The sequence below is a fragment of the Taudactylus pleione genome, unplaced genomic scaffold, assembly GCF_031769625.1.
Source record: "Taudactylus pleione unplaced genomic scaffold, aTauple2 ptg000155l, whole genome shotgun sequence".
NCBI classification, from domain to species: Eukaryota; Metazoa; Chordata; class Amphibia; order Anura; family Myobatrachidae; genus Taudactylus; species Taudactylus pleione.
In genome coordinates this window covers 10,460,370-10,475,127 of record NW_028284557.1, presented here as the reverse complement: position 1 = coordinate 10,475,127, position 14,758 = coordinate 10,460,370, and the positions used below count along the sequence as shown (strand labels likewise).

The 14,758-nt window shown below is 42.0% G+C and overlaps 1 protein-coding gene across 2 annotated transcripts in view; it reads left to right on the top strand.

Annotated features, from left to right (window-relative positions):
• Nucleotides 1-14,758, top strand: part of LOC148521799 (keratin, type I cytoskeletal 19-like) — a 33,492-nt gene that overhangs the window by 11,901 nt on the left and 6,833 nt on the right. Inside the window, exons 3-6 of one of the 2 annotated variants that reach the window (XM_088474666.1) lie at nucleotides 5,058-5,214; nucleotides 5,380-5,541; nucleotides 6,039-6,164; nucleotides 11,617-11,834. In XM_088474666.1, the coding sequence (XP_088330792.1) occupies nucleotides 5,058-5,214; nucleotides 5,380-5,541; nucleotides 6,039-6,164; nucleotides 11,617-11,834 (663 nt within the window). Of the gene's footprint in view, nucleotides 1-5,057; nucleotides 5,215-5,379; nucleotides 5,542-6,038; nucleotides 6,165-11,616; nucleotides 11,839-14,758 lie in introns of both variants that reach the window. The other variant, XM_088474667.1, reaches the window with a different exon arrangement.

Below are 14,758 nucleotides of genomic sequence, written 5' to 3'. Positions count from 1 at the left end.
AAGAGACAGGCGGTCACTGACGGTAAGCGGGAATCCCTGATACCCCAAGGTCAAGTGGGGATCAAACCCCCCAACCTGTGATCGGGAGTCCGGTCTGGAAGCCATCCGGTCACACAGCTCAATGAAGATTAAAACAGTACAAAACTAAAATAAAGTGAAATAACTTAATACAAATGTGTCCTCGTACGCCTAGCTTCCTTATTCCAAATGGAGTAATACAATTGGCGTGACTGAGACGCTCTGACACAGTTAACATAGCGTACTTTTTCACTAAATATTGCTTCTTAGTCACATCATAGCTGTATAAAAAGCTGCTCACAGTGTATTAAGAGTTTCTAGATTGCGACTTTTGGCCCTCATTCAGACCCACTTGCAAGCACTATGCTTTCGCAAGCGGGTCGATGGTTGTGCATCGTTTGGCCAGCCACCCCCCCCTGCCTACAAAACGGGGCAAGATGTTGATCAACATCGATAGCCGCCCCGTTTGTAGAGCCCCGGAGCGAGTGAATTTCCCACTTGCTCCAGGGCTCGCTACAAACGGGGCGGCTGTCGTTTTGTTGATCGACAGCTCGCCCCGTTTTGTAGGCGGGGGGGGTGGCTGGCCAAACGGGGCGTTCCTGAAGGAACGCCTGCCATTTGGGGGCGGCCCTACTGACATCACGAGTGATGTCAGTAATGAGCTTCCTGCTCTATTAAAGCCGGAAGCTCACCGGGGCTTGTGGCAGATGAGACCCTACCACAAGGGTCTTGTTGCAAGCCCGATGGTCGCGATCGTCGCGACCATCACCTGGCCGCTCGTAAAAGCTGTGGGTCACCCACAACTTAGCAAGCGGTCAGGAGGCCGGCTTTAAAAAAAAAGCGCCGCCCTCATTCAGAGCGACCACTCGCTTTTTGCGAGCGGGTCTGAATGAGGGCCTTTGTTTCAACCTACTGCACGTACAAATTTGCAGATTCAGTATAACAGAATATGATGGGAGGAATGGCCATGGCTGCTCGTATTGGAACCTGTTTTGCACAGATTTGTGACTTATTTGCACATAGATGTACAATTACCACAAGCCCTAGTCAGTGTATACTAGTAATGTAGTTATTTGCTTGTTGCAGTTTTTAGCAGTGCATATATGAAGCAACTTTTAAAAAATAGTATGCTTGCTGCGGCTAAGAGGGCTATTTGATACGCCTAGAGCAAAGGTTTATGAGGACACATCATTATATTACTTGGCGAAGAAGATGTTCTGTAACAGATAAGGGAATGGGTAGTGGGAAGGAAAGTGACAGGGCTGACGGGGGCTCATACAGTTATGGCAGACTTAAGATTATGGTGGCGATTCAATTTAGCATGATGGCAGTGATGTCCCATTCCAGAATAGCCATCTACATTTCCAGTTTTGTCTTGCATCGCATAAAGGTGCGCAGGAAAACTTGCGATGTAAAGCCTACCATAAATGGCTGATACGTGCACAGCTAAGCGAGCAGCACATCACAGTGAATTAAATCCTATGTCACTAAGAAGTCTATTTAATAAACAAAAATACAGCTATTCTCTAGCATTTTAGATGGAGAAAGCCATACTTTTGTTTGTCTCTATTTAGTCACATGAGAACGAAGTGCAGAGAAATCACTGTTTTACCCTCTTTGTCATCTCTCCTCTCTAATCCTGCAACCCCAAGTGGATACAATGGGGTCTGTGCAGGAATGGTACAGTATTTACATAGACATCTTGTTTGCGAGACACACAATAACACCATCTCTACATAGAGTTATGTATCTACTTACATGTATAAATGTAGAAAACCTGAGGAGAGGCATTCTCTTTCTGCTTTTCTCCACTGCCCAGGCTGACTCCGTGTTCTCTGCTCCACAACCTGCTTCACTGATCCACACTGATCTGATGTCACAGACGCCGATTGGCGCATGTACAGAGCATTCAAACATCTTTTGCGAATGCGAAAGATGTTTGAAATCTCCTCACCAGGACAGCCCTTTACTTCAGAAATATATATAAATATGTCAGGTATTGCAAAGAAAAAATCTGGGATTTTTTTTTGTACCACTTTTCACTTTGTTTTTTTAAATTGACCCCTAATAAAGGATTAACTGTTTCAGCAAACAAGAAAATAAGCAATACAACTATTAAAAGGCAAACAAAATAAATAAAAAACATAAAATAATTCACATAAGAAGACAAAAACAGAAGCAGAGTAGTGATTTTGTGGGTAAATACAATGTTTCTATAGGGGATGTAGTTAGCAGACTGGCGGACGGCGTGCCGCCAGTCTGAATCCCGACACTGGAAGTCCAACACTGGACTTAAGATACCAATGCCTATCTTAATCCTGACGCTGGAACACAGACAGATGCTTGCCCGAACCAGGTAAGTCCGGGGCGTCTTAACTGTTAGCCGCAGGGGAAGGAGGGTTAGGTTTAGGTACAATAGCAGGTTTTTTTGGCGGGAGGTTAGGGTTAGGCACACCTAGTGGGGAGGTTATGGTTAGGCACCACTGGGGGAGGTTAGGGTGCGGGGTAAGGAGGGTTTGGGTTAGGCTACAAGAAGGGGGGGTTAGGGGGAAATGGGGAGGGTAAGTATACTTACCTGACCCCTGTTGGGATACCGACCATCGGCATGCCACTGTTGGTATTTTGACAGGAGGCATACCGACAGACGGCATAACATACCAATTCCTTCTATATAATGTACTACGACAAATGCTTCTGTGATACCCTGCAGTTGCCATTTTTAAACAGGCTGAAGGACAGTGTAATTTAAAAATAAAGTTGATTTATAAAAGATGAGTCGAGTGACAGTTGGAGCTGTGCAGAGAGGAGAGCTGAGGAGCGGCCATTGCACAGTGATAAGCAGAAGAAGAAATAAGTTTAAAGGGGTTGGGTACTGGATGCCAGTGGTAAGGATCCCGGTGGTCAGAATCCCGACGCCAATGTTCCAACATGGTTAGGATACCGACACCTGTTGGTAAGTATCGTAACCCTACCCCTAACTCTAACGCTCCCTCCCCGCTGCCTAAACCTAACCTTCCACCTCGCAGCCTAACCCTAACCCCCTCCGCGCAGCCTAACCCTAACCCTCTCCTAGTGACTAACCCTCACCCTCCCTCTAGTGCCCAACCCTAAGACTTATCCTAACCCTTCCCCTAACCCCAATACTTGCCATTGAGATGCCAGCGGTCAGGATGCTGGTGCCAGGATTCTGACAGGTGTCGGGATTCCCATGCCTGCATTCTGAGCGTAGCCACCAAAACCGCCGGGATCGCAACTGTATCCCGTTTAAAGAAGCTGAGCCAGAGAAAAATGGAAGAGTGTCTGGGACTTGTAGTGCCACATAGAAAGCCAGGCTGAAAGTCCTGTCCAATTGTTTGCTGTGCCTACCTTTTGGAGGGGAAGTTGCATTTGTGTGTTTATTGAACCAAATGTATATTTTATAGCAGTGACCCATTCCATAAATTTTGGGATACTAGAAATAAATCTAGATTGCTTTGCATAAGTTTTGTCTCCCATTGTCTGTGTCTGGTTGGGGAACCCTTGCCTCCACGAGGCATGGGCTGAGTTAGGAATTGCTGCCAGCTTCCACCAACCAACACCACACCACCTGCATTCTTACCCACAGCGTATTACACTGCTTTCAAAACATCGCACATTCTATTGAGGTCCAGTAGTTCATTAATGGAAACATTATTGACATTGCAATAGCTCCAGTACACTTACATATGGCAAACCAGAACAAGTTATCATAGCATTCACCAAATTAATATTCATAAACGTGTTTATTGAAGATGCAGAAAACAATAGCAATGTATTATAGAGCCATATACCCATTCATTTGTAAAACTAGGCTTTTTTTTAAAGTGCAAATGAGTTTTACACATGTAAAAAGATTGCGTCAGGATATTACACTACATGCTTTATGCTTCCTAGAATATAAACCTAGCTAGGCACATGAGGGCAGATGTATCAAGCATTGGAGAGAAGTAAAGTGGAGCAGTTGCCCAAAACAACTGTCACAGCATAGTCTATAAAATGACAGTTAGAAGGTGATTGGTCGTTATGGGCAATTTCTCTATTTTATCTCTCTCAAAGATTTCATACATCTCCCAACTAAAATAATTGGGAGTAGATGTATCAAGACTTGGGACAGGATGCATTAAGCATTGAATTTTGCATGCGATGCATCCCGCCACTGATCGCATGCATAGCGATGTTTAGTAATGCCGTATGCATGTACAACTGCGATTATAATGGCAAATCACAGCTCTCTCGATAAGAGCTGTCCTTGTGTGCAGACTTCATGGTTTATGACCCAGGAGTCCTCCTATGCATGAGCGCCATCAGACTGTGCATGCATGAGCCGCGGGGGACACTGAGAGGGATCCTATTGGATCCTTCTCAGGGAATTATGCAGTAAGGCCCTTTGGCATTAATTGGGAAATGCCATCTATACATGGAATTGCTTATGGTGTACAAGCTCCGCAAAGTTTAGTTTGGCGCAGTAAGAAGCCCTTTGGCTTCTATTGGGTAATGCCATCTATACATGGCATTGCTTATGGTGTACAAGCTCCGCAAAGTTTAGTTTGGCGCAGTAAGAAGCCCTTTGGCTTCTATTCGGTAATGCCATCTATACATGGCATTGCTTTTGGTGTATAAGCTCCGGAAAGTTTAGCTTTGTCCGCATTTTGGGCTTGATGCATCCTGCCCTTCCTAGAACCACCAATATGCGCCCATAAATCGCATATATTTTACAGTGATTCGTAGATCATTTTCTTCCAAAGACCAGATCTGAAAATCCTTAAAATACTAGTAATGGTCTGCAAATTGGCTACTTGTTACCAAACACTAGCAATCTGCAGCATCGATTGGTCTGTGAAATCTAAAATGTTGGAAAACCTGATTCACCAGTTCCAATCACTATTTTTTGTGGCAGTCTGCGGTCTGTGAACCTCATACATTGCCAGTTTTTTTGCACAATCATCTGCAGACTTGCCCCAATTGATTGCTCATGTACGGGCCCCTTTACTTTAATTATTGCTTCCCAAATTGTGCTCTAGGTTTGAACATGAGCAAGCAGCTCGAGCCTCAGTGGAAAAAGATGTATTTGATTTGCGAAAGGTCATTGATCATCACACCATCTTGAAGACAGAACTAGAGGCCCAGATAGAGCACCTCCATGAAGAATTAATTTATGTCAAGAGGAACCACATTGAGGTGAGTGTAGATACAACAGGCATTCTCATAATAAAGTGGAGCAAAGCAAATACTCGTAACCCTTACCAAACAATCATATGTTTCTTTTATTTGCATTAAATTAGTAAAAGCTTACTGGAAACTGAACCTGAATGTTTTTTTATTTACTTTTTAATTTTTGCCCAGGAGATAGATGAGCTACGCAAACTATCAAATGGTGCCATAGATGTGGCTCTGGACGTTGCTCCCGCTGCGGATCTTGGTAAAGTGATGGAGGAGATGAGAACACAGTATGAGCAGTTGGTGGAAAAATATCGCTTGGAAGCCAAATTTTTGTTTGAGAAAAAAGTGAGTTTGTCCGGAAAGACTTTTCTGTAATTCTGTATATCTTGCAGATATAATGATATACCTGGCTGTGTGTACGGGCAACTCACCGCCCGCCTGTACACTGGCTGCTGCCCAACCACTTGTGATGACAGGTCAGACATAGTTAGCGGCAGATTGTTAAGTGTGTATAAGTTTACCAATCGGCCGCTTGGTCAGCAGATCCATATTCTGCTAGATGTGTACCCAGCATAAGTTTCCACTTTGACTGAATGAATTAGTCCATAATAAATAATCCCCAAATTTCCAGAATTATGGTAATCATGTTCAGGTACAGAAACTCATACTGTATTTTGAAACCTCTCATCCATGAAGTTTTGACGAGAAAAACTAAATAAGTAATCGCAACTGTTTTGTTTTATGATATTGTCAAAGTATACCCAAGATGTATACATATTATACACACTACAGCACCCAAATGTAAAACTATTTGGAAAACCATGTCTCTGTTTCTATTGCAGGTGGAAGAATGGAATATGGAGATACATAGTAGCACAAGTGAATTACAAAAGTACAGGAGGGAATTAACAGAATACAGGCAAAATGTGCAAAAGCTGGAGATAGAATCTCAGGCTGAATTCAGCAAGGTCAGTAGTGAGCCATGTGCTCGGTGTAACGCAGATTATGTGTATGCTCATGACTGGTATTCTGGAAATGGATTGGTGGGGTGATGTCATTGGTAGGTGTATTGTAGTAGCATAGGGCCTTATTCAGAGATGTACTCAAAAGCAATTTTTATGCAGAGTGTTTTGCATCAGAAGAGCTGCTGTATTTCAGGATGTGCAGTCTAGGGCCCTTTTCCACGTATTTCAGACAGGTCCAGGGCTGGACTGGCCATCTGGCCCTTCTGGCAAGCCAGAAAGGCTGATGACCTGACGGGCCGGTTTGGACTGAAACCTTGCCGAGCAGCTCATCCTCCCGGTGCACTGCTCGGCCGGGATACTAAGGGACGCCCCCATGCAGTGAGGCCATGCCCCCGTGTGGCGAGGTCACATCCTTGTGCAGTGAGGTCACTCCCCCGTGTGATGCGGTCATGCCTCCTTTGCACGCACAGGGATTATTCCCAGGGTTGATCAGGAGCCCCACTCCATCCTTGGACAGATCATACCTGCTGCAAGTTCTGCATGGCTGGTCGATGTGCGTTAATGTTACCGATGGAGGTACACAACATCAGACGCAGATGAGATGGCAGCAGTGGGTGTCCCTATGCTTGGGTAAAGTTTGGAAACATTAGCATATTTTCGCAGCTGCGTTCTATGCAAAATCGCAGCTGCGATCACATTAGCGTACATCTCTAAATCAGGCCCATATTATTGAATTAATAATTTGTATAGTGTGTCTGCCACTTGGATCTGAGTCTGGTCTTTTATACTAACAGATGGTACAATAGATTTTTATGGACAAAAGAATAACACATTTCTCTAGAGCAATGTTAAAGATATATCTACTAAATATATTTATGTATTTTTAGTTTTCCTCTGTGTTTTTAAATAAAACATTTACATAATATTAATATTTTTTTTACTTATATTGCTCTTGGGTACAGCAAAACTCTGCTGTGTGCAATGAACATAGCATACAGTATATCTGCCTACCTGTAGTGCCCAAATAATGGGCATTCTGTTTGGATTATATAAAAAGCAGTGACTGTAGCCAGGGGAGAGAAGGGAACCCACAGCTTCCCTGAGACCCCTGAGCTTGGGCTGCAGGAAGACTGTTTTCCTGTAGCCTCGGGTCGGCATTTATTTTAGGATTGTCCCCAATCTGTAGTCCGACTGGCATTAGCAGGCTGGTGGGAGGTTGTCACGGCAACCAAGGTGTTGGCTGGGTGGGCTGAGGCCAGCAGCAGCTGGAAGATTAGCTTCTGGCTGGCTCCTCTGACACGGTCGCATCAGATGTGACCATGTGAAGAAAAGCCCAGCTTGGCATGGTCACATCTCGGGTGAGCACACTAGGCAAGTGGTTAACAGTTGTTTATATTGTGCACACATGTTGCACAGCACTTTACAGAGACTATTTAGTCTTTCACACCAGTCCTTGCCTCTGTAGAAGTTACAATCTATATTTCCTACCATATGGACACACACAGAAAGGTTCAGGAGCCAATTATACTACCAGTATTTGTGGGTGGAAACTGGAGTACTCTGTAAAACCCCACCCAAACATGGGGAGGACATAAATACCACACACAGATAAGGCCTGGTTGGAATTAAACTCATGACTTCAGTGCTGTGAGACAGAAATGCTAATAGCTTCAACAAATACACCTTTACTAACATGACCTCTTCCCTATGACACAAAATTGTTCAAATTCCCACTTAATTTATTTGATTATTATACCTGAATCAATTAATTGTTATAAAAAGAAACTCCTTTCTCATAAATTATCTAAATCCACATATGCATCTACAATAATAACTATGCTAAGATAATAAACACGTTAATCAGGAGGGCACAATGCATTAGTTACTCTATTGTGAAATAAATAGAATGTATTCCTTAAATTAAAATATGAGCACACATTCATGTCACAAAATAACATATAATAAAAACAATAAAAAGACATTAATGTAATCAATAAAAAAATGTAAGTTTCATAACCTCTCATAAAGAAGTTCGTTGGTTATCCCATTCAAAGAATTGATTTAATAGCACAGATAATCGACAGTCTGTATCTGTGGTATACAAGATACTCCAGTCTGTGGTATAAATATTCGTTTTTTCGCTGCTATTTTGGAGCAAATCTAAAAAAGTTGTAGATAAGAACACCCAGGGGAGGGCACATGTTCATTCAAGCTTATAAATATGTCACCCTTTACTCTGTCTATATTTAATATCCAGTAAGTTAGGAGCTGAGGGAGATTGCTGGACTTCTGTTGGTTTTTGGCTCAGTGCTGTACACAATCTCAACGTCTCCATTGTGCTCTGAGTCCAGTGACCTGGGGGCAGAAGGAGAATACTAGCTACTGTTAGTATGTGACTTAACGCATTGCTCAACCTCGTAAGTCCAAGTTACCTCTGATCACAGTTGCGGCATACAAAGGCTAGGAACAGTCGGTGTAATTTACACAGCCCAGATACTTAATGCTTTTCAGTGGAGCTACAGACTCCTCCAATCTAGTTTGTTCAGTGGACAGCAATTGTTCACCTCAGTGGAAAGACTTTGGAGCAGAAATACAAAGATAGTAAAATAATATCTCTTTCCTAATGCGTTTCTTCATCAAATTCAAATGACGATTTCATCAGAGGATAGGATGGACCTCAAGCAGTCCATGTTTTTCCATATCCAGCCAATCCTGTACCCCATCATATTTGGGTCTAGCACTTTATGTGCTGTCTGAGATTAGTAGGGAACTACTATTCCTCATAGCAACCTCTCTCAGTGCCTGATCCAAAAGAATCAGAGTAAGCTTGATCTTTTAATGCAATTGTGAGATCTTTTGCTTGGTCAAAAATTTATCATCAACACAGTTATGTTTGATCTGCAAATATTGGCCCTTAGGGATGTTAGTAATAGTGGCAGCTAGAGTAATTCAAATAGCTGTTACAGTCAATATGCTTCTTAAAGATCTTAGTCAAAATAAAATTGTCCCTGATGAGAGAGCAATATCAAGGAAGTTCATTTGAGTAGAATGTGTAAACAAGCCTGAAAGAGTTGGAATTAAGATATAGAAGAAAAGATGAAATGGAAGTAGAGTCCCCATCTCAAATAATTAAATAAATAAAAAAAATATAATAAGATCATCAATTTACTGCCCATAGAGCACAAAGATTACCTCAAGAAGAGACCCATATATAAGTTGGCAAAGCTTGGGGCAATTCGGTTCCCATGGTGGTACCATTAAACTGCAAAAAAAACAAAAAAATTAAACAAAAAATAGTTTTGATAAAATACATATTATTGACTCCAGAATGAACTTATGCCATCTCTCCTCCAGCTCCCCATCTGAGCACAGGAAGTGGTGGCTGGCTTCAACTCCCCCATTATGGTGTACAGTGTCTCCACAACACCACATATCATTGCCACCACTTCACATTGCCCACTAGCTGTAAGAAGTGGGCAGTGTCTGTAATATAGGAGAGGAGGGAGATTGCAAAAAGGAGTCAACAAAAGCCTAGAGATTAGTGGTGATGGATCCAACACCAGAAATTATGGACCAACCAGGAGGGTGTAGTAAGACAATTGTGAATCTTGGGGAGGTCATAGTAAGTGGGAATAATGGAAAGGGGTTGAAAAGATGATTAAATTCTTCCCCTGATATTGCTCCCTTGATCCGAGCTTACATTAACATGCATTTTAACTCTTGTAGATATCTAGATGTGGGATCTTGTATTTACATAAAATTTATATGTAAGTAGCATTTACATAGAATTTATCATTGTCTGTCTGTTTGCTCAGAGAGATAATCCTTCTTATCCTGAATTACCATCCCTTCCCCCTTTATCTGCAGCCTTAACAACTATTGTTTGATCATTTTTGAGAGATTACAGAGCCCTACGTTCATTAATATTAAGTTTATCTCTTTTGATATTATTCTTATTCTTTTCGCATAGAATGCATAGACCGCTCATCTGCAATAAGTTGGAGAATTGCATAATAGTTGTGACCTGGTGTAAGGGGTCATACTGATGTGCTTGTAATTATCACTTTTCAATGTATGAACAGACTCGTACAAAAACATGATTTCATATTTGGCATTCATATATATTTTAATTTAAGATAATAATTCATTTTCTTGTTTCAGATAACTTTTTTTTGTGCACTTCAATAATTCTCCATTAACAAAGACATTTCTCCATAATTTCTTATCCTATTCAACTGCAGCATGAATGTTATTAATGCAGATTATTATGATGAATAACACTGTACAACAAATTAATACTTTTAATTTGTTTCCTTTCTAAAAATAGTCATACATTACTAATTTGAGGTCAAGAAAAACTAAAATGATTTCAGAATGTTTTTACTAGCTCTATTTTTTGAGCTACACTACTTGCACTATACTGTATGTACATTAGTAATATAGTCATAGTGAAAAGATATTTTAAAATAATCTGATATTTTCTTGATAGAAAATAAATAACAGTTGTTTTAATTCAATCAATCACAAAAATATAACACAAAACGAAACAAACATACAGCATACGAAACAAACATACAGCATACAAAAGTACTATCTAATATATTGGCCTATTCATGAGGGTGCTTTCTCTTTGCTTGTCGCTTGTACTCCTCTTCTGGGGCATCTCGTCACTGTCCAACAGTAGTGATCCACCTACCCTGATATCTTTGTTCCATTGCTGAAATGTCTTGGTGGAATCGCTCACTATGCTTGTCACTCAGTGCACCACAGTTATCTTGTGTGGGTAATCGCGTGAATCGCATATATTTGAATAGGGGAGGGGACAAATAACTGATTCATTTAATTGGGTCATTAGGCCCCGCCCCCTCTGCGCGGAATGCAGATTGCTGGTAAGATTCTCTCCATTCTGCCCATTTCACTAGGAATACCCCTACATCGTCATAAATGGGTTATATCTCGGAACTCAGAGCTAACTGAGAGTTTTAAATGTCATATTCATTCTTTGCATGCTGAAATCAATTAGAAGTAACTATTTTCACATTGGAAACATTTTCATTGTTGTGCAGTGTTATCAGATAAATTATGTTCTAGCTGTGCACACCCAATATTTGCTAAATTTTTGGCATAATACTATATTTAAATTAGGGATGTGCAGGCTCGGTTCTACTCGGTTCCGTTCGGTTCTTTTTACCGGATCTTATTGGGTTTCAGCTGTCACGAGTTTTGGATAGCCAATAAGATTCGGTAAAAAGAACCGAACGGAACCGAGTAGAACCGAGCCTGCACATCCCTAATTTAAATATGTTCCCCATTGTGTATGGTTAGTAACACAGACCCAAGAACATCTTAAATGAACTTATATACCATTGATGTTCAATCCTAACTTCCATTCACGTTTCTCTCTGCTTCTATTTGCCCATCTAAAATTACTGACAGCCCATTGCTGTATTGGCAGAAAAACGCAGCAGATGTCACTTTGGAGAATGTAAACACCCAATATGCCATGCAGCTGGCAGAACTGCAAGGAAATATTACTAACATAGAGACGCTGGTTCAGCAAATACGAAGCGATGTCGGTCACCAAGTCTATGAATTTAGTATCCTGCTGAGCTTAAAGACCCAGCTGGAGGCGGAAATCGCAACCTACCGTAGTCTACTGGATGGAGAAGCTAGGTAGGTAAGGTATTGTTACATACTATTAACCTCCCTGAAATTATTGATCTGTTTAGATTTTCTGGAATAATGCGATTACATATTATAATTTGCAAGTAGTATAATTTAAATATATGCAAATGCAATATAGTAGCAAAATATCTCATAGGTCATAACACAACCTAGGGGGTTTATGTCCAGTTGGGCGCAAACAATAATCTGTAAAAAGCCAAATATAGAAATAGGACATATACACCCATATATGTATCCAGCCTGTACCAGACACATATGTGCAAGGTACAGGCTGGATACACCCAAATATACTTTGCAAGAAAGGCTAGTTCAGCAGGGGTTGATAACCTCAAAGGCCCATCTGATTAGCGTATAATACCTCCTGCTTATGCTGGTAACGTATATAAATGGTATTAAAATTTTATTCTATGTGACCTAATTCAATCCAACAGTCACTTCTTTTGAGAGAAATATGTGTTTAATCGTATCCACACTGGGTGTAATCTAATGGTGCCTACATACTAGACGATATTTTGCACGATTTGTCCGATTTCGACGCATCAGAATGACAAATTGTGTAAAATATGTGCAAATCGTTAGTATCCACTCACGATAACGATGGCAATGTGCGTACCCGTGGATCTTCAGATCTTGCCTACAGCAGGCAAGATCTGCCAATCTCATACACAACGCACTGGAAATCATTAAGGACGCACAATAGATCGTTGGTCAGATTGGACGTTTTTATGCACCATATTATGTCCTGGAGTGCCGGGGAGAGTTCAAGGGAAATCGGTCACGATATCGCATCATGAGCACATCGTCTAGTGTGCACCCACCTGTAGGTCTTCTGTCCAACTGGTCTAATTATGCCCCACAATTTGATATGCTGTTGCATGTCACTGGGGAACACCATTTCTCAAAGGACTTCCAATCTTGCAAAGCAGCTTTGGGATGTGAAGGCTGCATTGCAAAATATTATTTTATATTTCAATTTGGAAAAAATTGTTTAAATAATAAATACATTATACAGATTAATTTTCTTGTGTATAAATTCGAAGGAGGAGCCAGTTTGACTAGACAAGGGACTTTTACAGATATGGATCAGAAGGCCCCAAATCAGTTACTGCAGATATGTTTATAAACTACACTGTATATTTAAATCACAAAGGCAGCCCCCCCCCCCTCCCCTCTCACTGGCACATTCCCCAATCTGCTCAGCATGCGCAGATCTCTGGGAATATAGCACCTGTGCCATTTTAAAGCTGGCTTCTGTGTTGCCAATGGAGAGGTAGATGTCGTGAATAAGTACAGGCTGTGCAGCACACACCATGCACCCATTATACTGTAGATATGCCCATGCACAGTGGTTTTTCCAAATTTCATCTAAAATCCCTTAGGCCATGTTTACTGTATAGTCAATCCATAAATTTCATTGGGGGAAATCCAATTAGTAAACCCAGTAACTAATTACCTGGACCGCACGGGGAAATTTTCCACATGCAGTAAAGCAAGTAAAGCAGGGGTTAACACATGGAAACCCCCTGATTCTGCATTAAACCCTTAATGGCGCCTTTTCCTTGTGGACTTTTCCTTGCAGCTCCTGAAGCTATGAGGAAATGTCCACCTAAGGGAAATGACGCACGGGGTTAACGTAAAACAATTGACTGAGGATCTGGGTAGACTAGAGGAATGGGCAAGAACATGGCAACTACAGTTTAATGTAAAAAAATTCAAAATCATGTACTTGGGTCCAGGGTCGGATCTAGGGCCTGATTCAGAGCCGGACGCAATTAGCGCTTGCTCGTCCAGAAAATAGGGGTGGCTATTCAAATGAACCGTTCGCTCTTTGCGGTCTGTTCACGTCTCTAGGTCTGAACGAGCGAACAAAACTTGCGGTCGTTTTTTTAAAAAATACGCCCCCTGGCCGCTCGCATCCTACGTCATGTTCGCTATTTATTAGATTAATCGAGTACATCGACCAGGGTATGAACTGCTCGCTATTCTTGTGGTTGATTTTTGCTACCACAATTTTGCGAGCAGACCCGGCTATAAAATAACCCAGTGACGTGGTCAATGACGCTGCTGTTTTAATTATGCACACCCTTAAAACGCCCGTTTTGACCTTTAAGCACGCCTGCGTTTGGATCTCCACTCCCCGTTTTCAAGCACCTTCCCCCGTTACCACCCACATACGCCTCCTCCTGTCACTCAAATTATCAGTCATTCGCTATTTTGCGAGCACACTGACTGGTTCGCGCATGCGTATAACGATCCGTATGCATGCGCAGTTGGGCAAACATCGCTCGGAGCGAACGAGCGGCCGCTTACGAGCGGCTCTGAATCAGGCCCCTAGACTCTTATTTTAGGGGGTGTGATTTAATGATTAATTCTGACACCTTCTCCTCCTCATTATATGGGATACTTGGGCACGTCCAATAGCTTCAGGAGAGGAAAGCCGCTTTGGGAAACCACGCATGTCAAAGGTTGCGCCTCCGTGGTGAGCTACACAGAGTGTCCCTCTAAAAAGGTTCAGCCAGTGGCTGAGGCAAGACTTCACCCTTCAGACTATGGCACTCCGGGCAAGCCTATCAGTCTGGGCATTGAGCTGCCCCTGGTTGGTAAACATTTACTGTAACACTGGGCACATGTAAAAAATAAAAATAAAAAATAGGTGAGAAGCTCTGCTCTATGAATTATGGCTATTCAGTACCTCTAGGACAACAGCAGCAGTGGGACAGTCTAGGACAGAATACTGTAACAGACAGTACACAGCTGCTAGGACTGAAACTGTGGGTATACACAGGGCTGTCTTAACAGCAGTGTGGGCCCTGGGCAAAGCAATTCACTGGGGCCCCTACCCAGCCATTCACGGGAAAAAAATTTAAATGGTCAATAAAATTAAATCCTCCTGCATGCCCATCAGACCTCCC